The sequence below is a fragment of the Garra rufa genome, unplaced genomic scaffold (genome assembly GCF_049309525.1).
Source record: "Garra rufa unplaced genomic scaffold, GarRuf1.0 hap1_unplaced_002, whole genome shotgun sequence".
NCBI lineage: Eukaryota > Metazoa > Chordata > Actinopteri > Cypriniformes > Cyprinidae > Garra > Garra rufa.
This window is the reverse complement of record NW_027394277.1, coordinates 8,463,565-8,489,687: the sequence shown is the minus strand read 5'-3', so window position 1 is coordinate 8,489,687 and position 26,123 is coordinate 8,463,565. Positions and strand designations below refer to the sequence as shown.

Genomic DNA, 26,123 nt, shown 5'->3' with positions numbered 1-26,123 from the left:
TAATGCAAACATTGACCACTATAATGGTTGCTTAAAACTTTTGGTTTTCTCCTTTGCTGATTCTGCTTATTAACATCAGGTGTCTTCAATAATGATCAATCATCACTTTGTTAATCACCTAATTATCTTGTTAACTTCAACACTGCTTCAGTGTCTATATGTGTCCACACTCAGAGTGTTGAATTAACACTGGGGATTTTGCTGTGTGCTGTAACACACTTGGTGGGGAAAAAAAACATACAGATCATGTTCATGCTCAACTAAAAATAGCCAACATCAACTGACCAGCATTACTGTAACTAATGCATCATTAAAAACCCAATTACAGCAAAAAATATCTATGTTTAAATATCAAGAGTCCAGAGCCCAATTAAATGAAAGCAAACACTGATCTCCACAATGGTATCGTCAAACAAAACAAAACATCATCATCTAAACATCTGTTCATTCTCAATAAGAGCTTCTATAGACATCTGACAGAAATAAAATCTGTCCGGTTAGAAATGCGTGAAGTTGGTAAAGCTGTGTGTTGAGTTGTTTAAATTTTCAGTTGATTTCATCTAAGGCTGTGGCTGAAGTCAGTTATGTAGTTCTTGTGTTTGTCTTGTTTCTCTGTCAATCAGTGATTCTGCTCATTAACAGCTGCTGTTCGTCAGTGTCTGAAGTCACTCATTAGTTTTCATTATCTCTGTAAGGTGGACTATATTAGTAAACTCATGTAGGGAATAGGGAATGAGGGTGTAGAGTTTGATTTTAAACACAGCCTCTGAGTGTCGATTTTGAACGCTGTTAATTCACGATACATAGCAGCAGGCTACTTTTCGAAATTGACAAATAATACCCAGAATGCACTGTTTTATTGGAAAACAGCATGTTACTGTCAAAATTTGGCCGTTTTTTTACAGCAATTTTTAACAGTGTGGACAGAACGTTTGATGAGAAGCTGAAGTGCACGGTGATATCATCAAAATCCTTGATTCCTATTGGCGGAAGTGACAAGACTATAAGTTTTGAATGCCCATATCTTGTAAACGCCAATTTTGTCGTTGTTTTGAAGCACACTAGCTTATAGATAACCTCAAGGCTAATATATTCATACTAAAAGCCAAAAAACTTTCATTTTGATTTCAGGGGGACTTTAATAACGTAATGCGTATAAGAAAAAATGTCACCAAGATATCAAGTTTGGTTTAAATATTTAACGTATATTTTAATAATTCAAAATTCACTTCTGAATTCAGAGGTTCTACACTGTGTCTGTTTCTGTCACATTTGCCATTTAAAATTACAGCATGCGACTGTGAAACAAAAAAAATTAAGCTCACATGTTAAAAAAACAACAAGAAAAATAAATATTTTTCTTGTAATCAATGAAAAATGTTTGACAAAATTACTAAATGAATTCTGAATGATGTTTGAAAGTGAACGCATCTCCAACTGCATGATCACATATTGCTGGTGTCAGTCGCATATAAAAAGTTTTAATTTTGTTTTAAAAGGACTAGTTCTTAAAATCAAAGACAATTATCTTTACACACCACTGTTGCACTGTTTTCAAATAGATATTTGTCTGGCTTGATTAAAGTTAAAATGCAGAATGGCAGGGGCTCCAACACTTTGTATTTAGTAGGCCTATAGGTCTTACTGAAATATGGATTAAACAGTTTATATTGTAAAATCTATTCTTCGGTTTGGATGTAAATAATCAAGGCCACAACATAAAAGTAGAACACTGAGCCGCTAAAACGACTGCGTCTTGTTGATTACCCATATGTGATTGTCCTGGTTCAGATGATTAAACACTGCATTGGAATCTTCATCTGACTTTTTTCGTTAACTCCAAATTTCTGTTTGTGTTTATTGTATTAAAAAAAAAAAAACGCTAAACCGCTAAATATTCTTTTATGCCACACCGCAGTAAAGCATTAGCTATATAGGCTTTCCGCCAAAATGCAGATTCATCAATCCTTGCATGCGTATGATACAACAATCATTCCCTTTAACTTCAATGGAGAGAGGATGCGTACAAATAGCATCATCTAACACTATTGCAAAGTCGTGCTATTTATATGCAAAATGATGAGAATATGTGGATTAAGGTAGACTTCATAAATTTGGTTTGATTTTTTTAAGTAACCCCCCCCCCCCCCCCCCCCCCCACACACACACACACACACACACACACACACACACACACACATACTACGCCCAACTTTTTAGCAGTCTTATTTGTGCCTGTCTCTGCTGCAACACGAAGGTAGTCTGCCTGGCCACAACCAACGAAAAAAAGTATTACCATTACCTCGTTTGTTCAAAGGGCCATAAGGTAAATTGATATAAATTTAATACATGTCCAGCCCATATGAAATGGCAATTATCATTCCCACAGAAGCTACTTAGCCATGTTTTAGTCATAGTTCACCCAAAAATGAAAATGTGATGTTTATCTGCTTACCCCCAATGCATCCAATATGTAGGCGACTTTGTTTCCTCAGAAAACATTAGGTTACTTGCGTAACCCCGGTTCTCTGAGAACAGAGCGAGGTATCTCACTATGGGAAACGCCCCCAGGCGTGATAGACTATGGAAGCACCAATTACACCACGTCTGTCCGGAGGATAGACCAATCACAGCTCATACAAGGAGCCCACCCCTCTCCCTATATATACAGCTGTGATCCCCAAAAACGGCATTCTAAGCACGCTCTTCCCCCGTGTTATGCGAGAAGGGAAGCCTGGTGAGATACCTCGCTCTGTTCTCAGAGAACCGGGGTTACGCAAGTAACCTAATGTTCTCTTTCAAACAATCGCTCGGTATCTCACTATGGGAATGATATAGCCAACTCCCGTAACGCATGCTTTCCGAAGCCGCCTGAACAGACTCGAAAAGGGAAGACAAGACTTTAGTCCTCCAAAGAGCCAACTCTAAGAACTGCATGAGCCAATGAAGGCGCAGTGACATCAAGACGGTAAAATCTGATAAATGTATGGGGTGAAGACCAACTAGCCGCTGCACAAATATCTCCCACCGAAATCCCCTTGAACAGGGCCCATGAGGTAGAAATACCTCGCGTGGAATGTGCATGAAGGCCCTCTGGGGCCTGAAGACCCATAGATGTATAGGCTAGTTCGATCGCCTCGACCATCCAATGGGAGAGGCGCTGCGAGGAGATCGGCTTACCCTTACAATGAGTGGCCCATGAAACCAATAATTGATCGTTTTTCCTGAACGACTGTGTCCTGTTTACATAAAAGCGTAACGCTCGTACAGGACACAAAGTGTGTAATTTCCTCTCCTCCTCTGAAGAAAAAGGAGGAGGGTGGAAAGCACGTAACTCCAAAGCAGAGCAGTTATAAGCTGAATCACTGACTTTGGGAACAAAAGCTGGGTTTGGCAGCAGTGTAACTTTGCTGTCATCCGGACTAAATTTTAGACATGCTTGATGAACCGATAAGGCATGTAACTCCCCCACTCGCTTAGCTGAGGCTAAAGCAAGTAGTAAGACCGTTTTCAATGATAGGAACTTAATATGAACACTCTCCAGAGGTTCAAACGGGGTCTGAGTCAAAGCATTCAAGACCATAGACAAATCCCATGATGGGACCAGTCGCTTCGACACTGGTCTCAAACGCCTCACCCCCTTCATAAAACGGCCTATAAGAGGGTGCCGGCCCACTGAAACTCCTTCGAAGCCCACATGACAGGCTGAAATTGCAGCCAGGTAAACCTTAATGGTAGAGAACGCTCTCCCATTGTTCAGTAAGCTTTGCAAGAAACAGAGAACCTCACTCACCGCACACTGAAAAGGAATAACTCCTTTACGAGTGCACCAGTCATCAAAGACCCGCCATTTCAAATCATACAGCGAGCGCGTTGATGGAGCTCTAGCACTCTGTATAGTATTTATGACCTCCTGGGGAAGTCCGAGTGCGTTTAGATTCAACCCTTCACGGGCCAGACCCAAAGATTCATTCGTTCCGGATGGGGGTGAAAAATTTGCCCCTCCGCTTGGGACAGTAGGTCCCGACGCAACGGGAGTTGCCAGGGCTCTCCCCAAAGGAGTTGGACAATCTCTGCCAGCCACAGCCTCCCTGGCCAATGAGGGGCTATCAGAAGGAGAGATAATCCGTTTTCTCTTATTCTGTCTAGGGTGGGAGAAATTAGACTCAGTGGTGGGAACGCGTATAGCAACACGTTCGGCCACGGGTGTGCCAGTGCATCCACACCCAAGGGTGCATTTTCGTCTCTGAGAGAGAAATACAGCGGACATTTTGCGTTTGCTCGCGAGGCGAATAGATCTACGGCAGCCCTGCCGTAAATTTCCCAGATCTGATTCACCACCTGCGAGTGGAGTACCCATTCTCCATATAACAGGTTGCCCCTCGACAGGAGGTCCGCTCCCACATTCAGGACTCCCGGTACGTGCGTTGCGCGCAGCGAACTGAAATGCGCTGAGCTCCAGACAATCAGCTTGCGCGCTAGATTGTGCAGTTGCAACGAACGCGTTCCCCCTTGGCGATTGATATATGCCACCACCGTTGTGTTGTCTGTCCTGACTAGAACATGAAAACCCTCCAAGAATGGGCGAAAATGTTTCAGCGCTAGAAAGACTGCCATTAACTCCAGCATGTTTATGTGAAGTCTGCGAAATTGCGGCGTCCAACGACCGTTTACCGATCTGCCCTGAAAAACAGCTCCCCATCCCATTAGGGATGCGTCCGTAGTCACTACTTTTCTCAGAGACACGTTCCCCATCAAGATTCCTGTCCGGAATACACAGGGATTTCTCCACTGATGAAGCGCCATCACGCACTCCGTGGTAATTTTCACTCTGCGTGCGAGGTGCCGGCGTGGGCACAGACGCTTCGCTGCAACCCAATGCTGGAAGCTCCTCATTTTCAGCAAGCCCAGCGGGACCACAGACAGAGACGAAGCCATCATGCCCATAAGGCGGAGACAGGTCCTGTACGAGACCAGGTTTCCCACGCGAAACTGGGCTAGGCACTGATAAAACGCCATTATCCTCCTTTTCGAGAGCATAGCGCGATATTCCACCGAGTCTATTCGCAAGCCTAGATACTCTATCTCCTGGGACGGGATCAGCTGGCTTTTGGCAAAGTTGATCCTGAACCCCAGATTCGTGAGATGAGACGTGAGCATCTCTATGTCTCGCTCCGCGCGCTCCCGCGAATGAGCGCAGATCAGATAATCGTCCAAATAAGCAGATATTCTCAGACCCCTGTGTCTCAGAGGAGATAATGCTGCTTCTATGCATCTGCTGAACACCCGTGGAGCGAGGCTGAGCCCGAACGGGAGAGTAACAAATTCGTACACTTCGTTCTGAAAGGAAAACCTGAGATATTTCCTGTGCGCCGGATAGATGCTTATATGAAAGTACGCATCCTTGAGATCGACCGTGGCAAACCAATCTCCCCGGCGGATTGAACGAGTGAGAGCCATGACTGTGAGCATCCTGAATTTGTACTCCCTTAAGTGCTTGTTTAGAGCACGTAGATCCAGTATCGGGCGCAGACCCCCGTCTTTCTTTGGAATTAGAAAATAACGGGAGTAATAACCCCTCTGAGTTTCCCCCACTGGAACTCGTCTTATAGCTCTTTTCTCGAGAAGGGAGGATATTTCCGCTTCTAACACCCGAGCTGAATCCCCGTTTGCTGCAGACGCTATAACCCCGTTGAAAGGAGGGGGTTTTACAGCGAACTGAAGCCTGTAACCCCTGGTTACAGTCGCAAGGACCCACGGGTGCGGAGAACACTCTCTCCATGCCTCCTGATGAAGAGCCAGAGGGTTCAGATGAACCGATTCCATAGATGGAGCGCTGGCGCCCTCTAGTGGACAGAGAGAAAAACGGCCAGGACCTGTGTGGCCCAGAGACCGAATTAATATTTGTTGGTTCATTGATATTATGTTTTTGTTTTCCCGCGCCCTTGGCATGGAGCCTGGATGCGACAGGGAGTTTTTTATTAGTTGTGAACCCAGGGGCTGAAGTGATTTGTGACAATTCACTCGAGAACTTGTGCTTGAACTCATCTGACCACATAACTTCGGTGGCCGCGTTCTCGGCACTTGAACTTGCGGGATTTCTGTTAAAAATCCACGAAACCTTGTGTGTTTCGGGGAAACTGAACCGGCCCGAACACAACTTAGAGACGTTTCTCCGCTCAAACTCCACCTCCTCCGCTTCTTTGCGGGTGGGGGAACCGACATGGTGGACTCGGGAGAGGACATCGCAGGAAACCCTAGGTGCTGCCCGTCCCTCCTCTGCGGAGATTGCGTCCTAGGTATCCCTCCTCTTTTTACTAGAAGGGTTAGCGGACTTGGACTTTGCAGCCGCTGCCGCGAATGACTGCTTTCCCCATGGCTTGACGTTTGAAGCAGCGGGGGGGCGGGCCGACTGCTCTGTGCTCGGGGTTTTCGCAGTTCTGGACGCGTTCACAAACCTCCTGTTCTGCGTCGGAGGAACCGGCCGAGGGGGAACAGGAGGGCGGGAAGCTCTTTTGCGTGGCAGACAGATGTCAAATGCTTCCCCTTCCTTCTTCTGGAGATCGCACCTCTGTCTCATCGCCGCGACAGCCGGGCCAAACAGCCCACTCGAGTCCACAGGAGCGTCAAGAAAATCTAATTTCTCTCTGTCCCCGATACTCGATAGATTTAACCATAGCGATCTCTCGCCTGCGACGGAAAGAGCCATGGTACGGCCGCAGCTTTGCACCGCGCCCCGTGAGGTGCGCAGGTTGAGATCTGTTATGTTACAGATCTCCTCCCAAACCGTCGGGTTTGGGTTACCGGCATCGAGCTGTGTGCCCAGCTCCTCCAGTAACTCCGCTTGATAAGCCGTCAACAATGAAGTGACGTTAAGCGCTCTCACCGCTAGCGCCGAAGATTTATACATCTTTTGATACATGGAAGCGGTGAAGCGTTCCATTTTCCCAGGGAGGGAGGGGCTGGCCGATGAGAGAGTAGTCCGCCTGTTCGGATGCAGGTGGTGGGCCACTGACTGCTCGACCGTGGGCGGGTTAGATAGCCCGAGCCCCTCCATCTCATTCACATCAAGAGATGAGTAGCCCTTGACGGGCACGCGATGGGAAAAAGGTTTATCCCATGAGCGCTTCATCTCTGCTATGCACGCCGGCAAAGCAGGGAGCAGTTGTTTCGCCGGGGGAAGGCGGGAAGGGAGCCTCTTACCGTCATAGATATCACGCTTAACTCCCGGATCCCCGGGAGTTACAGGCCACGGGATGTCAAGCTTAGCTGCTGCACGCTTGCAAACCTCAACTAAGTCGCAATCTCCCACTGCCGACGCCATATCACCACTTAGCGCGCTCACTGGCCTGGATGCTTGGGCTGCAGACAGGATAGCATCATCCTCCTCATCATCCGGCTCTTCTCGCAGAAGGCGAGCTAACATCTCCTCGTCTTCTTCTTCATCCCCTTCGATCTCGTCGCCCTCCGCCAGCAGCTGCTGGTCGAAAAGCGGCGTAAACTCAGGGGATTCTGAATCCATAATATCCCCCCAGGAAGGAGTATCCTGTAGGGGAGAGGGTTGAGCCCCTTTCGCTGAAGAAGGAACGGCGGAGAGAACCGGATCCTCTTTGGAAGATGCAGCCACCCGAAGCCGCCGCTCTAGAACCCTGGCCGGCATTACGCGACAGTGCGAACAGCTGTCTGTATCTGCCAACGCAGCTTGGGCATGCTTGACACCCATGCATGCGATACACATCGGGTGCGAATCCCGGCCCGAGATCATGAACCCACACGCTGCCGGGCATGAGCGTGACGGGGCCTCCTTCCCTTTCTCCGCCGCAATCTTGGACACGGACATGGTAAGAAGGAAAATTCAGTATTTGGCTATTAGCAAAGGAGCTCTGTAACGAGCAAATAACCCACAACAGGTTTTCTCTTTGCAGATGCGCTCAGTGACGAGCAGAGAATCCGCAACAGATTCTTCCCGTTGGACTGCACTGCGTTTGGCAACGTCAACCTTGACGGTACGTTTGTAAACTGAAGCAGCGCAGCCTAGGTGCTAAAGGAAAGTCTTCACGGGGAAGAGAACAAGAATGCCGTTTTTGGGGATCACAGCTGTATATATAGGGAGAGGGGTGGGCTCCTTGTATGAGCTGTGATTGGTCTATCCTCCGGACAGACGTGGTGTAATTGGTGCTTCCATAGTCTATCACGCCTGGGGGCGTTTCCCATAGTGAGATACCGAGCGATTGTTTGAAAGAGAACGGACGTGGATGGGCACCAAACCTTTAAAAGAAAACAAAAACACGCACAGACAAATCCAAATTACACCCTGCGACTCGTGACGATACATTGATGTCCTAAGACACGAAACGATCGTTTTTTGTGAGAAACTGAACAGTATTTATATCATTTTTTTTTACCTCTGATACACAGCCCCGTCCATCTGTCACGAGCACGAGTTTAGCATCAGGCATGTTCCATGTCCACGCTCTCTGGCGTAGCATACGCAAACTCCGTAAGGGGAAATCAGTGAAAAGTACCGGATGAGTTTGCGCAAGCAAACGTAATGCTTTAGCTTTAAATCGGTTTAACAATCAGGATACGCGCAAGTAATTACCATTTTGAATAGCCCACAATCTCTGTGCACTGTGTAAACAATGAGTGTTGTATACATGCCACAGATCGCTTCCGGCGTTTTCGTATTCTACGACTAAGCACGTGCACATGGAGCATGCCTGATGCTAAACTCGTGCTCTGGAAAGATGGACGTGGCTGTGTATCAAAGGTAAAAAATGATATAAAAACTGTTCAGTTTCTCACAAAAACCGATCGTTTCGTGTCTTAGGACATCAATGTATCGCCACGAGCCGCAGGGTGTAATTTGGATTTGTCTGTGCATGTTTTCGTTTACTTTTAAAGGTTTGGTGCCCATCCACGTCCAGCAGATAAACTCAAACTCAGATCAAATTTTCATTTTTGGGTGAACTATCCCTTTTTAAGTTTTACATGATTTAATCATATAGGTAAGCATTTAAGTAATAAATGTAGCCTATATCAGGTATTAGTTTATTAATTTTTAACATTCAAAACTGACTTTGGTATTACACTATGACAGGAGTGAGTGACCATCAAATCACTGTACATTTATTTTGAGTTTTCCAGTTATTACTATATTCTGATAAGTTATGAAACAATAACAAATTAATCCTCTCAGAGGCAGATATTACATAGAAATCCATTAGTGTAGCCTACTAATTGATCAGAGCAGTAGCCTATATTATTTGTTTAAAGTCCATGTGAAATTAAAAATTGCAATAGGTAATTTCCCATGGAATATTCTTGCGTTGTTGTTATAAAGTTTATAAGTGTGGCTAGTTCGCTTTTTAGAATCAAATCTGAAAATGCACTTCCACTCTTTAGATCAGGGCTGGTAAAACCCGCTCCTTGAGGGGCATTGATCTGCATATTTTACTTCCAAAATGTATCTGTTTATCATTTTGAAATAGTTCTGAATAATTTGATTAGCTTGGACAGGTGGTGTGTTTGATTATGGTTGGAAATAAAATCTGCTGGACACCGCAGCTCCAGGAGCAGTGTTGAACAGCCCTGCTCTAGTTGCTATCCCAATAATCTCCAATAAGTTAAAATAGCGCTTCAGAATCCTACGGGTGACGTCACGGACACTACGTCCATATTTTTTTTACAGCCTATGGTTTTAATACATCAAATCAATCTGCAATGTAGAACACAAGCCATTGTACTATTTTTTAAAATTCAATATTAGTTAAGAATAAGACACACCAAACATTTTTAGTAGTGAAATACATTTTAATCAAACCCTCTATACATAACAGAAGACAATAGAAGTAGTATTTGTAAAAGGTACAATGTAATAATAAAAGGAGGAAAAGGGAAAGAATAATGTACAACAATAATACTGTACATTAATCACAAAGATAACAAGCCCACTGAGTTTGTTTTGCCATTTCAAACACTTCTGCAGTCATACCAAGGCACACCACATGGAACCATTGTTTGCACAAAGCACATTCGATCTAAAAAACAAACACACACACAGATACATAAGCAACAAGGTATGAAAGGCTGTGCTTTATACTGAAAAAAAAAATCACTTCACTGCTGAAGGGGTGTATCAATAATAATAATAATTTATTATTATTATCATTATTAAACATATTATTGTTGTTGTTGTCATTATTTTTATTATGCGGTCTGTTCTGCTTTATCAGGCTTATGGCAGAAATATATAAATACAAATCTTTGCTGTTCCATATAGATAGATAGACAGATACATACATACATTCATACATACATACATAGATTGATAGACTAATTATATATACTGTTGTGGTGAAAAGTACCTTTGCAGAATCTGTAACATGTTGATTACTTAAGACAAACAGAGTAGTTATTAGAACTACATTGTAAAGTTTGTAGACAAACTTCATGTTGGCTTGATGAATCTTGGTCTTGCAAACTTAAAATACTTGTTTGACATTCAAAACATGATGGTAAAAAGGTTAAATTTATTTTACATTATTTTATTGTTAACCTGTTTTAAGATAAGGCAAGTTTATACTAACATGATGATACCACGTTTTAGCTTGATGCTAACATGCTTTATTTCATTTATTTCATAGTCCAGCAATCATAATAATATGAACAATAATAAAAATAATTATAGCTGCAAGCAGCAATTATGGGGTCAAGGCCAAGATATTAATGGTTTGTCTTTATTTAGTATGAGTCTTTCAGTTGTCCTTAGTGTGAAAATTGGCATCACAATGTTAATCACAAAACATTACAACTGTCAGTGACTGTTCAGGTAACATCACACATTATTAAGAAGTGTGTGTGAACTGGTTGAATTAAAAATACACTACCGTTCAAAGGTTTGGGGTCAGTAAGACTTGTAATAGTTTTTAAAGAAGTCTCTTATGCTCATCAAGGCTGCATGTATTTGATTAAAAATACAGAAAAAAACAGTAATATTGCCAAATGTTTTTACAATATATTTTTTTTTTACATACTTTAAAATAGAATTTATTCCTGTGATGAAAATCAGATTTTTTTGTCAGCTGTTACTCCAGTCTTAAGTGTCATATGATCTTCAGAAATCATTCTAATATGCTGATTTATTATTAGAATGATCAATGTTGGATAATATCAACAGTTGTGCTGCCAAATATTTTCAGGATTTTTTCATGAATAACAAGTTAAAAATGTGCAGTGTTTATTCAATATATATATATATATATATTTTTGTAAATTATTTATTATTAACTTTTAATAAACTTTTAATTATTAACTTAATACATCCTTGGTGAATACAAGTATATATAAAAAAAAAGAAACAATAAAAATGTACTGACCCAAAACTTTTGAATGGTAGTTTGTGTGTATATGTCATAATAATATGAACAATGATAACAATAATTATAGCTGTATATATTAAGTCAAGCCCATAATATATGTATATGTACTGTATATATTAGTGTTGTGAAGTATATGTAAACATTTGTTGTGTTCAAGGTAGTCCACCAGAAGTTTTCAAATTTCTATTATTTTTAAAAAATTGTCAAGTTTATCCAGATTCTGCAAAGTGTATGTAAACTTTTACCACAATTGTATGTTAACCTTTTTTATATTCTGCTGTATATATTTCACACTCTTTTTTTGTAAGATGAGAGTACTTACCCAATCAGTAGTCAAACCACCTCCAGCAGGTTTTGTGCAAGCACAAAGAGCACAACAGTGGCTCTTTCTGAAAACTAAAAATGGTAAGATATTAAAATTGTGAAAAAAAGAAAACAGAAAACAGAAAGTGATGACATGATATCATTTAGTTCACCACCTGAGGATGTTACAATTTCCTCTGCCATCTCCTTTCTGATTTGCTCCATATGTATCAGAGAAGGTGGGATGTTGAGTGGTTTAGATATTTCTGGGAAATTTTGAACAACCGCTTTTGCCATCTAAAAAATGGCAAAAAAAATAGTTTTGAATAAATTTTCAGTCCCACTTTACATTAGGTGGCCTTAACTACTATGTACTTACATTTAAGTTAATCATTTGGTACAATGTACGTATTGTGTACATGTTTTTACGTTGTACATCTTTTCTTATTTGTAATTAATTTTTGTAATTACCACTGTTGACCCATCCCTTACACCCTAACCCACCCTTAAACCTACCCATACCACCAAACCTGTCCCTAACCTTACCCATATCCCACCTTAATAGAAGCAAAAGTGTTTTGCAATCCAATATATCCACATTAAGCACATTGTACTTATTTATTTTTATGTAAGTACATAATAGTTAAGGCCACCTAATATAAAATGTGACCAAATTTTCCACCATTTCATGAATTAACTATGCTAATAAATATTTTCTTGTTTACAGAATTGAAACAAAATACCTGCATGACAAATACTCCACAGCTGAAAGAATCCTGCTGTGTGCTGTGTTTTATTAACCCTCCTTTCCACTTCACATCCGCCCAGTCCTTTTTGCTGTGACAAGCAAGCCTCATCTTAAAGTACTGCCTTTATGATAAATATAACACATAGGTAATATGCTTTTGTTAATTGTTTTTAATGTGTTGCCATTATTGCTTGCTTTGTAACTAAGTAGAAGAAGAATTTTACCTAAATCTGGTAGCAGCATGATTACTGTCATCCTGCTCATGTTTTCCTGCTGGGTCCATTATAAATATTTTTCCAGAGGGTGCATGCAAATACTGTTTAGAAGACATGCACACCAATAAAATTTAATTTAGATTAATTATCAAGTAAGAAAAGAGGTCATCATCCTTTGTAGTTCACCAAAAAAAAAATCACCACAAATTTCCAGTGGTTTCCATTCACATTGACGAAACTTATAATGGCCTTGTAGTTTCCAAAGTCAACCTTTCATAAAAGACAATAAATAAATACATACATACAGTTATTTGTCTGTTATGTTGTAAATTGATATGTAAGGTCTTTAAGTGTAATAATACATTTATACCTTCGGCAGACTCTGTCTTCGTACTGCATCTCTGTCTCCATTGAGTATTACACCAGCTATGTAGTGATTTAGCAGGAAGAAGTTGTTTTCTTGATCCAGTCTATTCAACATTGCTTGGAAATAGCATTCAATTGTCTGAGGAGAAGAACAAATTGAAGGTAAGAAGTGTTACATATTTTACATGTTTTTACATTAGAGATTACTAATTTTTCTTTTCTAAACACTCATTATTTTTCTTGCCTCTCCTATTAGCCATTCATGAGGTTCCAGAGTCTTGAATGCAGAATGATGGAGAATGTAGGATGCCTTTTTGTCTTTTGACTGCACTACAGCAACTACAATTTCACATGCTTTTCTGGACCAGAGGTGCTTGACCTGCAATTAATATTATCCTTGTTGAGAAGCAGAAAAGGTTGAGAAAGTAGTACAAGTCTTTATTAATTAATACCTGAGATGCTGTGTCCTGAGATGTTTTAGTTGTACATGTCTGTTGTTCTTCATTCACTTCCTGATTTTCCAAGTGCACGTTATTGTTATCCCTATGTTTCTCTTTGTGTTTTGATTTTTTGGATAGGTCCATTGCTGTATCTAATACTGAATCTGTGTCACCCTTTTGGATGGCATTCATGCACTTTTGTTCATTCTCTGGGCTCGTTGATGGTTCTGGAAGTTTATGTGGAGGATCAAAATATTTCGTTCTGTGCTTATAATGTGCTGAAGATGTTGTTTTTTTGGCCCATTGTTCTTCTTGATCCATTATGGTTGGCTTGGGGCATGGATGACTGTGAGCCAGTGTGAGATTTTGTGCCATTATGTGCTCTTTGTATCTCCCTTGCAGTGAGCTGTACATTTTGTGAATAAAGTCTGCTGGTCGAAAAAACTTCTTCTGTTGAAGAATGCTCTGCTTTACCACCCAAAACCACTCTTCAACATGGCAATTTGATTCCCGAGTTCTTTGGTGTTGAAGCCTATTGATGGATGTGCATTCAAGATATCTGTTGAGATCACCTAGAAGCACACCACTCCAGAGGGGAAAAATTGCCATGTATGTTTCCATAAGGCCATCGATAAATTGAGGACAGAAAAATATGTTTTTTTCCCCTGTTTTGCCCTCAGAGTTTAGACTTAGAGCCTTATCGAGAAGTGCTTGAAAGATTGCGGTAAATGGGGATCTGCCACGCATTGTACTTCCAGTCTCGGCTACATAATCATCCTGTGGTGTTATTTCATCTACTGTTGTGTTTGGTTTGTGTTGCATTATTTTCATGTCCAGGTTAGCTTTGGCAGTTTTCACTGTATCAGTGTCATCAGCTGAGGTGAACAGTATAGACATGTCAAAAAACACATCTGTTGCCTCCTCCAGACTGGTGCTGTTGATGAGTAAGGCAAAGCAGTATGTGGCATACTCTTTCAGTGCCTTGTTGTTGGTCTTTCTGGCAAAGCTTTGGCATACTGCCTTCAAAATATGTGAAGAGCACAGATGCAGCACAGTAAAATTTGGAAGGTCTACACTTTGTAGACAGTTGTTTGACACAATGCGGTGTGCTCGTTCAAGATATGCTCCAACAGTTTCCTTATTAAAAGCAAGTAGCACACTTCCAATTAGTGCCCAACTATAATCTGTTTCCACCTGGTGTACATGGCATGATGTTATTTGACCCAGTTTTCTGAGAGTTTCCAGGAGCCAGAATGACAGGTTCGGAATAGAATGCTGATTGGTCAGCAGCTCACTCACAGGAAGCGGTGGTTTGTTCTTACCCATGCCTGGCAGTACGAGAGCATAATAAAGTACTTTCTTAGGCTGATTGGGAATACGAGAAACAACACTACCGGTAGCGTCCAGGTGAAGGGTTACTTGTGGTTTTGTTTTGAGATGTTGTGACAAAATGGTTAATCCACATTCAGTATACAGGTGTACCCCAAATGGGTCAACCTGTAGGTGCTGAATGTAGCCTGCAGTGTCAGAGTGTGTAAAAGTAGAGCATTCTTTCATTATTTTTTGGGTAAGCATGAGCTCCATTATGATGTCATCATGAAGCCTTGTGCTGTTTTTTAATTCATTTGCAATAACTCGGAGCACATCTTTACTTAAGCACCTGGATAGGTTGCCAGCTAAAATCTCCTCATTTGGAGTGTCTCGTACAGTCGAGTAGAAATAATTGCTCACACCTTTGGAGATGGCTTTAGCAATTTTACCCCTACGTGGATGTTTTGCTTGTCTGAATTTTTGTTGAATTTTTTTGTGAGTTACCTCACCATTACGGACAACATGAACTGTAACATTTTTATGTTGTTTGGATGGTTTTTTCAGAACTGTAAAGATATATTTAGCTGGACAACCTTTGAACGTGCAAATGGCACGTGCAGTGAAGTAAGGCAACTTTCGTTTCCTACTGTGTTTTAATTTGATGTGCTGATATTTAAAAGACAAGACACAACAAGGGCTGATCTTTGTGAAGTCATCATAAAAAACATCTGTCCATGGTTTTTTCAGTTGTGTAGACCCTGGCAGTGGCTTTATTTTAGCCCAGGACTCCATCTTAATTAAGATCTTGAAGTTTCTTGGACCTGGTGTGGCCTCCCTCCATTCATCTTTATCTTCAGCTTCAGAATCACTGCCTCTGTCCTCCACTCTGTTTGCTTCCACATCTTTATGTGCACTTTCAATCTGTTCTGGTTCTTGGATCTGGTCTAGCTTTTGGTTACAGCTGTCTGTGTTAATTTCATCCTCATTTTCGCTTACATTGTTATTTTGTGTTGTGATTTGTTCTGTCTCATAAAGTGTGCACTGTAAAAAATAGAATGATCAATAAGTAATATCAACATATGTTTTGTTTTGCCAGCAAAGATTGTTTTGACAGTGTGCTTACTGATGTATTGCTTTGTTCTTCAATTTCGTGCCCATTTGTACTTTCTGTAGGATCATTTTTTTCCCTTCCTGTAATAGCAGAACAGTTCATTCAGTTTATTGGTTCAAATCTACAGCTGTGGAAAATATTATAAGGTCATTTACAATTTTATTTAATATGTATTTTAATTGCACTATTTATAGTTTTGTGTTTAGTCAATTGTTTTAATTGTTGTTTTAATCTTAAACTCTTAACTCTTATATAAAAAAATATTTATTCAAAAGACCAAATTTTGTATAGCATTTATTTGATCTAAAACTGGACAAATTGGTGATAATTGCAAAGGAGATGCACTGTTTTTAGATCTTGAATAATGCAAAGAAAGTAAGTTCATATTGATTTTAAATTACTCAATTTCTTCAAAGAAAAAAATATATAGGAACACATTTAAAATGTATTTAGGAAGGGTGTGTCACTGGAAAGGAGGAGCCACGTTGCATGTGGATCGGCTTAAACACTAAACCTCATTCTCTTAACCAAATTCTCTACAGCCTAAACCAATTTGTCAAATAAATCAGTATCTCTGCAAAACCCTAAAACGTTCAGGCAATTTAGACACTGTTTGCAGATCTCATGTACTCCTCTTGCAAAACTTTCTCACTCGCTAAGATACAATTTGCTCTGTGATGAACTTGTGATGCAAAACCCTAAGCAGAAGAAAGCAAAAATTAAGCAAAACTGCAACAAGATTGTCATCGTTTACACACAATTATTCAAAATTCTTCACACTTTTTTCTAAATATTTTAATGCAGCATGTGTGTGTGTGTGTGTTTGTGGTTGCATTAGTCCAATACCTAGTCTGTCCAATAATTAGTCTGTCAAAAATGTGAGTATGTGTTCTGTATTGTAAGGATGTATTTCAGCCCATTCTGCATGAATCCAGCATATATAGTGATTTTCCCACAGCTTTGGCATGGAACATTTAAAATAGCTTTGTGGTAAAAGATGTTTCTCCTTATTCCTCTTACTGCAACTTACTGCCTTTTTATAGTGCTCACACCTTGATTGTTGAGTTTACAGTTAAGCACCTGAGTTTCAGTTGATCAGTTGGTTCATATGTGTAGTATTTTGGAAAGCAGTTGCTTAAAATGGCAAAGTCGTCAAATTTCTGTACATTTCCGTCTAATGTAGAGAAGTGTGTTTAGTGTCTTGCAAAACAATGTGTGTAGTGTTTTGCAAGAAGTGTGAGGCCGAGAATGTGCTAATAGTTGTGTAGATTTGGGCTGAGGTTTTGCTCCTTGGGTGTCAGGTTTCACTAACTGTGTGTTATTTTTAATTTTAGTGTGTAAGTAATCGTAAAAAACTGTATATACAAGAATATATTGAAATGACCAAAATACAGTGTATAAAAAATACATACATAAATGAAAAATAAAAGTTGTCTTCAATTCTTCTTTTGAACTTTCCAACTGATTTTGGTGGCCAAAGACAACCTAATTTCAGGGTATTTGTCCTCTGTCATTTCATGCGCAAAAAAAAAAATAGTCTATCACAGTAGCTCTAATTTCATCTGAAAATATTGTTCTTGGTTTTGCTTTTCTTTGTCCTCCTCTTCCACCATCTCAGTGCAATTTGAACTGGCTTATATTTTGTATATGTACAGTTAATGTTCAGAATCAATGTGAATAATTTTTTATTATTCTGTGTAAACAATGACAGAAGTGTTGCAGTTGTGATTAACTTTTGCTTTCTTATGTTTAGGGTTTTGCATTACACGTTCATCACAGAGCAAACTGTGTCTTTTTAAATGAGAATGTGTTTAGAGTTTTGAAAAACGAGTGCATGGGATCTGCAAACAGTGTCTAAACTGCTTAAACTTGTTTTGAGGTTTTTCAGAAAGAATGTTTTATTTGAGAATTTGGTTCAGAGAATGAGGCTTTGTGTTTTAGCACATGTGAAAAACTGTAGGTAGTAGTAGACCAGTATGGCCCGAATTACCACAATGAAACTCTACATGCCAGCATGTGATTTGCATGTGCTGCAGCATCATGAATGTCACTTTTTGGAAAATCACTTTGCATAAAGTAAAATGACTGTCAAATATTTAAAATAGTACACTTTGTAAATTCTGTCTAATTATGAAATTTTTTAAAGACTGCAAACAATTGTTGGCCGTGAAGTACAATGATTCAATTATGATTATCATAATATAAACAAATTGGTCTTGTGAGGTCAAAGAATGTTATCTTCTTTAACCCATGATAAATGGCCTGTAACAATTTTTAATGGTGCACCATAGATAATTTAGTGTCTTCAATTACTTAATAATTTAATCTGCACTCTTACCTTTTAGAAGTACTTCTGTGCGTATTCCTTGCCTGTCATTGTCCCAAATGACTTTAAGCCATTTGCACAGCTTGTTGTCGGTGGCCCCAAACAGGTCTAGGACAAGTTTTGCCCATGTCTGTGGTGCAATGTGCTGTTGGTCAGCAAAAACATGTTTCAAAGCATTTACGATTGCTTCCCTTCCTCCAGCTTGTTGCCAGAGGTCTTTGTTTTTCTGTTTTTGGCCTTTTTTATATCTTCCCATTATATCTTCCAAATATTTTAAACAAAAAAAGGACAAAATTCTTCTTCTAAATCCCTTTAAATGGGCTATTTAAGCCAGTATGATACGCTGCCTCCTGCAGGAGTGGGGATTACTCATTGTAATACCGGAAAGAACAACATATAATTTTTTTGTTTGGGGGGGTGGGGGGGGTGATTATTATACGAAGTATGGGTCCAACAGATAAGGTTTTGATCTAGGATGCTTACACTAGGTCTTACTAGATCTCTCTCTGTCAGGAAATGGTTGTGTGCTTTAGTAATAAATGTTTTCTTTTGTTAGATCCAAAGTCTCTTTGAAACTCTAGGATTAAAACCACCTGCCAAATGTTCCTGTAGGTGTGAGTAAGACACAACATTTTCATTTGGATGGAGTGCTACATGTGTTTCAATTAAGAGTTATAAATCAATTCAGTGTGTTCTGCTAAACCAAAAATGTGAAAGTCAGTTTCAAATAATTCTCTAGGCACCAAGTAACAAGACACAACCCTTAGATTTGGGCTGTAAGACTTTACAGGTTATTTTATGTCAAGTTTTCTAAATTACCTGCAAACCGATCCTCTAGTAGGAGTAGGCTTCACAAACCCCTGGTGGTTCGTGAGGAAACTGCAGAGCAGAATGCTTATGAGTGTCAACCATTAACAAATTAATAATTTAAAAAAAAGTAAACTTAGAAATGTTTTGCAAAGAAGCGTTGCAGGTTTAAAAAAAAAAAGCGATGTAAATGTAAAATCTTAAATAAACATAATTGTCTTTTTGGAAAACCCTGTAATAAAAAAATGATAAAATAGAAAAAAAGAATTCCTATGGGGGGAAAAATTAATACTTACTTTGTAAATTACAGTAATAATAGAATTTTTTTTGTTTTAAATCAGATTTAAATTTTCAGTAAAGTTCAACAAGCAAATGTGCCATCAACCAGAAACTCGACTCACCTCTTAAAGACACCTTTTTATTCGCTGTACGCTGCTGGTGGAATAATCTTTTCATTTCTATCAGAACAGCTGAATCAATCACACTTTTCTAAAAGCATCCAAAGACCTGCCTCTTCTATGAGCACTTAATTGTATCTTACAAATAATAATTATAATAATAAAACATCTGTATTATGTCTCTATCTTTATTCATTACTGATTTTCTCTGTATGCAGCCTTATACCATCTTAACATTTTGTCAAAAAATTAGTATTACTTGCACTTCTAGTGATTGTTGGCTTCCTCCTGCTTCCTGAATTGCTTGTTGTTGAATTGCTTGTTGTCCTCAACTGTGAGTCTTTTTAAATAGAAGCATCTGCCAAATGAATAAATGTATATGTAAAATTTAAATAGAATATTGCATATTGCATGAACTGAAATACTGTGTTCATTTTGGATTAATTGATGTATATGTGTACATTTCAAAAGCATATGATTTGCTATAGTTCTGCAAATTAAAGTATATATATATATATATATCATGTATTACAATTTTCTTATGAAAGTAAAAGATACAAATAAATGTGGTTCTATGAACCAGCAGCAAGACACACACTTTGTGGTTCAAATGTCAGACTCTGTGTTTTTTTTTTTTTAATTAAATTATTCAACTTTTTTTATTTTAAACTCAGTCAAAACAACTGCAATGTGTTCTTGTAGGGGGCGGTAAACTGCACAATATTTGTGCACAATATTCCATTTCAATAAAATTTGTTGAGCTATAGTTCTGTGAATAAAACCAACAGCTAAATGTTCTTTTTATGTTTCTTGTCACTGTGTTCAGTTGAATTGCAAAACGTCAAGCTAACTTTATATCTGTAATACATTCTTAGTAAATGAGTACAATTGCATGCAAAATGTCTGATCTAAGCATTAGAATGTAGAACTAAACGCATATCACAGTTTATTTGTTTCAATTCTCATCGATATGTTGTAACGCATTAAGGACGCAGGCTCTATTTTATTTTTTTTTTTTTTTTTTTTTGTAGTTAACAAAACAAGACCAATTCGTGCAACAATGTCTTTGAAAGATATAAAGACAAATATTTATAATGCTCACTTGCACTTCAAAAAGAAATATTGTAAACCAGATATGTGATTGCGGTTATATATTATTACTATTAATAAATAAGTAAAATGATTAAAAGCAAAATAATATTATCATTATCATTCCATAATCCAGTGGTTATGCAGTAGGATTATTCCAGCTCCTTGTGAGAACATTTTAATGTTGTAATTTAATTGTTTAATTGTGTTCACAGAACTATGACACCAAAAAGTTGGTATTTAAATAAACCAATAAAATTCATTTAAAATAAACACACTCCTGTATCACCTTGGTGTGTGTCGTGATTCTGTTTTTTATAAGAACATTTTTTGTTTTGTGTTGGTCAGAGAACTATAACAGAACATTTGCCATAGAGATTCAACAATTCAGTCAAAGCTGGCAAAAGTGTTGTTTTGCCATTGTATTGACTTAAAATCAATCTAAAATATTAAAAAAATAACCAAAAATATTTATCACACACAGTTTTATATCACAACATTAAAGGATGTGTCTCGTTCCAGATTATCAATCATTTTGTTGGTTGTTTTAGCCACAGAACTATAACAGAACACCCCAGAATGTTATTGTTGTAATAATACTCACAGAACATAATGCTATATTTTCTGGTTATGTTTTCAATAGCAAGTTTTATTTTAGTTCCCAGATTATTCTCATAAAAGGCTAAATACAATACATTCTACAAATGTTTATTTATAACAACATTGTCCTCTAACATTTTAATAGATTTAAGTGGGAACCTTTACATTGGATATTGGATGCAGACTCAAATGTTGCTCAGAAGCCAAATTTTGATGTCTACTTTAAAGTAATAGTTTGGTTTGATGTTACCATTATGGTGAGAAGTGTTTGCTTTAGTTGAACAAAATTGACTCCTGATTTTTATGTATTTCCTGTAGCTGCTGTAGTTATGTTTGTTATGGCAAAAGCAGCGTGAGTAAATATGGTCCAGTGATAATGATCTGATTTTTAGCTGAAGTGACATACTTGCACATTGTGGTTTCTCAATAGTTCTGAAGACTGGTTCAGCAGAATTTCAATAAAAAACATTCAGTTATTTGAAAATAAACTCATTTATTTGTCACAAACATCAAGAATCAGTGTATGAAGCTCAACAATGGTGACATGCTTCATGCTGCTATGTGTTCTGGCTGCATCATATAAAACGCAACCATGGCTCCCAGAATGCATTGCGACATGAAGCATGTCACCATTGTTGAGATTCATACACTGATTCTTGATGTTTGTGTGTCCAAGCATTCAGGAGCTCACAGTGATTCATGAATGGTTTGTAGTAAAAATACAGTTTTTCTGATATATATATATATAAATACAATCAACCATATATATACAATATATAGCCTATACATGTATACAAACCATATATATATTATAAATTGAATTGCAGAGATTGAACTAGTTTACAACAGCAAGTCGTCAGCATCATCTGATGACATTTGCAATAACAATCACAGTTACAGCCACAAAGAAACAAAAACAAAAGAGGCAAATTGCCCAACTAAAGCAAACACTTTTCACCCTAACGGTGACATCAAACCAAACCATCATTTTCAATCAACATCTAAACCTCTGTTCATTTCAATAAACTTGTGTAAATGTATGACATTCTGGTTTCTAATAAGTTAAGCTGGTAATGCTTTTTTTTGGAGATATTTAATGACGCTGGAGCTTGACATCAAGATTGGGTTTTCACTTTCAATCAGAATTTGACATCTGAGCAATGTAAGTCCACATCTAGTGTGGTGGGAATCTGTATTACAATGTTAGAACATTATCCTCATTATCCTCTAACAATGTTATCAATAAACATTTGTAAAAATAAATCTTTTAGAATATGAAACATTTCTATCTGATCCATACTATTGAAAATGAAGCAATACATAAATTTGTTTAAAATAAATACAATCTTTTATCCCCGCTTTAAAGACTTTGTCTTGTTACAGATTTTATAAAGAACATTTTGCAGTAGTTTTCATTGTCAAAACCGTTGCAGAAGTAACTATTGGCAATTTGGCATTTAAAAAATAACTTGCAGAGCCTTTCAAAGAGTGTCCGGTATTACTGGCCCTAGAGGAACATTCCAAAAAAAAAACAACTATTTAATATTGAGGATGGTCCCATGTGTTATTTCAGTGATATGCAATATAGAAAATTTATTAAACAGAAAATGATACTGCTCAATGAACACTGATATTAACAAAAATATTATTAATAATAATAATAATAAACCATTATAGAAGGTATTTAAACAGCAAAAATCATGTTCAATAATTACAGTTATTGGAAGAGGGCAACTAACAAACGTGACAAATGAGAATTACTTATTATTTTTTAAATTAATTAAATACTGTATTTATTTATCTATTTAAATTGTTTATTTTGGAGGGTAACAATTATTTTTTTTTATTCTAAGTAACAGTTGGTAAACAATAAATAAATATAAACCTTTGCTGGCTGTCGTAGAGTACAAAGGGTTCATTTGACTTCACTACTAGGAATTAGTCTGACTGACAGTTCTATGAATAACTACTCAAGACAAATAAGGGGATTTTTTAACATTTAATTCAATACCATGTCTCCTGAATGACGTATGACAGTCAACCCTGAATTTAAATGTTAATTTGGAAATCAAAAACAAGACACACTTTTTGAAGTTGAAATAGAATACTGTATTGATTTTAAATAAATTTATAAGTTTGAATGTCAAACTATTTATTTTAAACTACTTCATGCATTGGTTTAATTTTCAATATTATGTGTTCTATTAGGGTTCTGTGACTAAAACCGCCATCAACATGTTTTTCTAAAAACTAGTAACAAGATACAACCTTTGCGGTTAGGATAGAAGATTGTATTGATTATAATTAATTTATAAGTTTGAATGTCAAATTCAGCCAAAACAGCAGTATGTTCCTCTAGGGGGCAGTAATACAGGACACTCTTTTGAAGGTTTTGCTATATTTTAATATCAATAGCGTGACTTCTGCATAACTTTTGACAATGAAAATTACTGCAAAATGTCGTTTATGAAATCTGTAACCTGACACAGCCTTTGAAGCTGAGACAGAAGCTTGAACTTATTTTTAACTAAATGATGTAGTGCTTTCATGTTCAATAGTATGTGTTCTATTATAGTTACATGATTAAAAACAACATCAAAATGTTCTCCTAGGAATCAGTCATAAGACACACACTTAAGATTTGACGAAAGAAAACTGCAATCTTTTAAATGAATTTATTCACAGATTTGAACTGAATTCAATAGCATGTATCCTGGTTTACATATGACAGTAAAACCTGCATGGAATTCCTCTTTTAGACCCAAGGAACAAGACACAGCCTTTGAAGTCGAGACAGAAAACTGTATGCATTTTAAATGAATTTATTTAAATAGTTTGAATGTCAAACTCAGTAAAAAAAAAAAAAAACCAGCAGTATGTTCCTCTAGGGGGCAGTAATACAGGACACTCTTTTGAAGGTTTTGCTATATTTTAATATCAATAGCGTGACTTCTGCATCACTTTTGACAATGAAAATTACTGCAAAATGTCCTTTATGAAATCTGTAACCAGACACAGCCTTTGCAGTTAGGATAGAAGACAGTACTGATTTTAAATTAATTTTTAAGTTTGAATGTCAAACTCAGTCAAAACAGCAGTATGTTCCTCTAGGGGGCAGTAATACAGGACACTCTTTTGAAGGTTTTGCTATATTTTAATATCAATAGCGTGACTTCTGCATCACTTTTGACAATGAAAATTACTGCAAAATGTCCTTTATGAAATCTGTAACCAGACACAGCCTTTGAAGCTGAGACAGAAGCTTGAACTTATTTATAACTAAATGATGTAGTGCTTTCATGTTCAATAGTATGTGTTCTATTATAGTTACATGATTAAAAACAACATCAAAATGTTCTCCTAGGAATCAGTCATAAGACACACACTTAAGATTTGACGAAAGAAAACTGCAATCTTTTTAAATGAATTTATTCACAGATTTGAACTGAATTCAATAGCATGTATCCTGGTTTACATATGACAGTAAAACCTGCATGGAATTCCTCTTTTAGACCCAAGGAACAAGACACAGCCTTTGAAGTCGAGACAGAAAACTGTATGCATTTTAAATGAATTTATTTAAATAGTTTGAATGTCAAACTCAGTAAAAAATAGAAGTATGTTCCTCTAGGGGGCAGTAATACAGGACACTCTTTTGAAGGTTTTGCTATATTTTAATATCAATAGCGTGACTTCTGCATCACTTTTGACAATGAAAATTACTGCAAAATGTCCTTTATGAAATCTGTAACCTGACACAGCCTTTGAAGCTGAGACAGAAGCTTGAACTTATTTATAACTAAATGATGTAGTGCTTTCATGTTCAATAGTATGTGTTCTATTATAGTTACATGATTAAAAACAACATCAAAATGTTCTCCTAGGAATCAGTCATAAGACACACACTTAAGATTTGACGAAAGAAAACTGCAATCTTTTTAAATGAATTTATTCACAGATTTGAACTGAATTCAATAGCATGTATCCTGGTTTACATATGACAGTAAAACCTGCATGGAATTCCTCTTTTAGACCCAAGGAACAAGACACAGCCTTTGAAGTCGAGACAGAAAACTGTATGCATTTTAAATGAATTTATTTAAATAGTTTGAATGTCAAACTCAGTAAAAAATAGAAGTATGTTCCTCTAGGGGGCAGTAATACAGGACACTCTTTTGAAGGTTTTGCTATATTTTAATATCAATAGCGTGACTTCTGCATCACTTTTGACAATGAAAATTACTTCAAAATGTCCTTTATGAAATCTGTAACCAGACACAGCCTTTGCAGTTAGGATAGAAGACAGTACTGATTTTAAATTAATTTTTAAGTTTGAATGTCAAACTCAGTCAAAACAGCAGTATGTTCCTCTAGGGGGCAGTAATACAGGACACTCTTTTGAAGGTTTTGCTATATTTTAATATCAATAGCGTGACTTCTGCATAACTTTTGACAATGAAAATTACTGCAAAATGTTGTTTATGAAATCTGTAACCAGACACAGCCTTTGAAGCTGAGACAGAAGCTTGAACTTATTTATAACTAAATGATGTAGTGCTTTCATGTTCAATAGTATGTGTTCTATTATAGTTACATGATTAAAAACAACATCAAAATGTTCTCCTAGGAATCAGTCATAAGACACACACTTAAGATTTGACGAAAGAAAACTGCAATCTTTTTAAATGAATTTATTCACAGATTTGAACTGAATTCAATAGCATGTATCCTGGTTTACATATGACAGTAAAACCTGCATGGAATTCCTCTTTTAGACCCAAGGAACAAGACACAGCCTTTGAAGTCGAGACAGAAAACTGTATGCATTTTAAATGAATTTATTTAAATAGTTTGAATGTCAAACTCAGTAAAAAATAGAAGTATGTTCCTCTAGGGGGCAGTAATACAGGACACTCTTTTGAAGGTTTTGCTATATTTTAATATCAATAGCGTGACTTCTGCATCACTTTTGACAATGAAAATTACTTCAAAATGTCCTTTATGAAATCTGTAACCAGACACAGCCTT

General features: G+C 37.7%; 2 protein-coding genes across 2 annotated transcripts; both read right to left on the bottom strand.

The window, feature by feature from the left end:
- Positions 1-2,556: 2,556 nt before the first annotated feature.
- LOC141305348 (uncharacterized) lies at positions 2,557-6,058 on the bottom strand. The gene has a single exon (XM_073832461.1). The coding sequence runs from the start codon at positions 6,056-6,058 to the stop codon at positions 2,903-2,905; it is 3,156 nt and encodes a 1,051-aa protein (XP_073688562.1). The 3' UTR covers positions 2,557-2,902.
- A 3,795-nt stretch (positions 6,059-9,853) lies between these two features.
- Positions 9,854-12,550, bottom strand: LOC141305379 (uncharacterized). The gene is made up of 4 exons (XM_073832478.1): positions 12,428-12,550; positions 11,861-11,981; positions 11,704-11,777; positions 9,854-10,040 (listed from the first exon to the last, which is right to left on the bottom strand). Exons 1-4 carry the CDS (start codon positions 12,539-12,541, stop codon positions 9,930-9,932), a joined length of 420 nt encoding a protein of 139 aa, XP_073688579.1. The 5' UTR covers positions 12,542-12,550; the 3' UTR covers positions 9,854-9,929.
- Positions 12,551-26,123: the final 13,573 nt, after the last annotated feature.

What these genes read in the sequence shown, in the direction of transcription:
- LOC141305379 (XM_073832478.1), bottom strand. Translation starts at nt 12,541, where the DNA reads ATGAGGCTTGCTTGTCACAGCAAAAAGGACTGGGCGGATGTGAAGTGG. An exon ending in GTGGAGTATTTGTCATGCAG is followed by an intron (nt 11,982 to 12,427) that starts GTATTTTGTTTC and finishes GCCATTTTTTAG; the next exon opens with ATGGCAAAAGCGGTTGTTCA. An exon ending in GTGGTTTGACTACTGATTGG is followed by an intron (nt 10,041 to 11,703) that starts GTAAGTACTCTC and finishes TTTGTTTTTTAG; the next exon opens with ATCGAATGTGCTTTGTGCAA.
- LOC141305348 (XM_073832461.1), bottom strand. Translation starts at nt 6,058, where the DNA reads ATGTGGTCAGATGAGTTCAAGCACAAGTTCTCGAGTGAATTGTCACAA.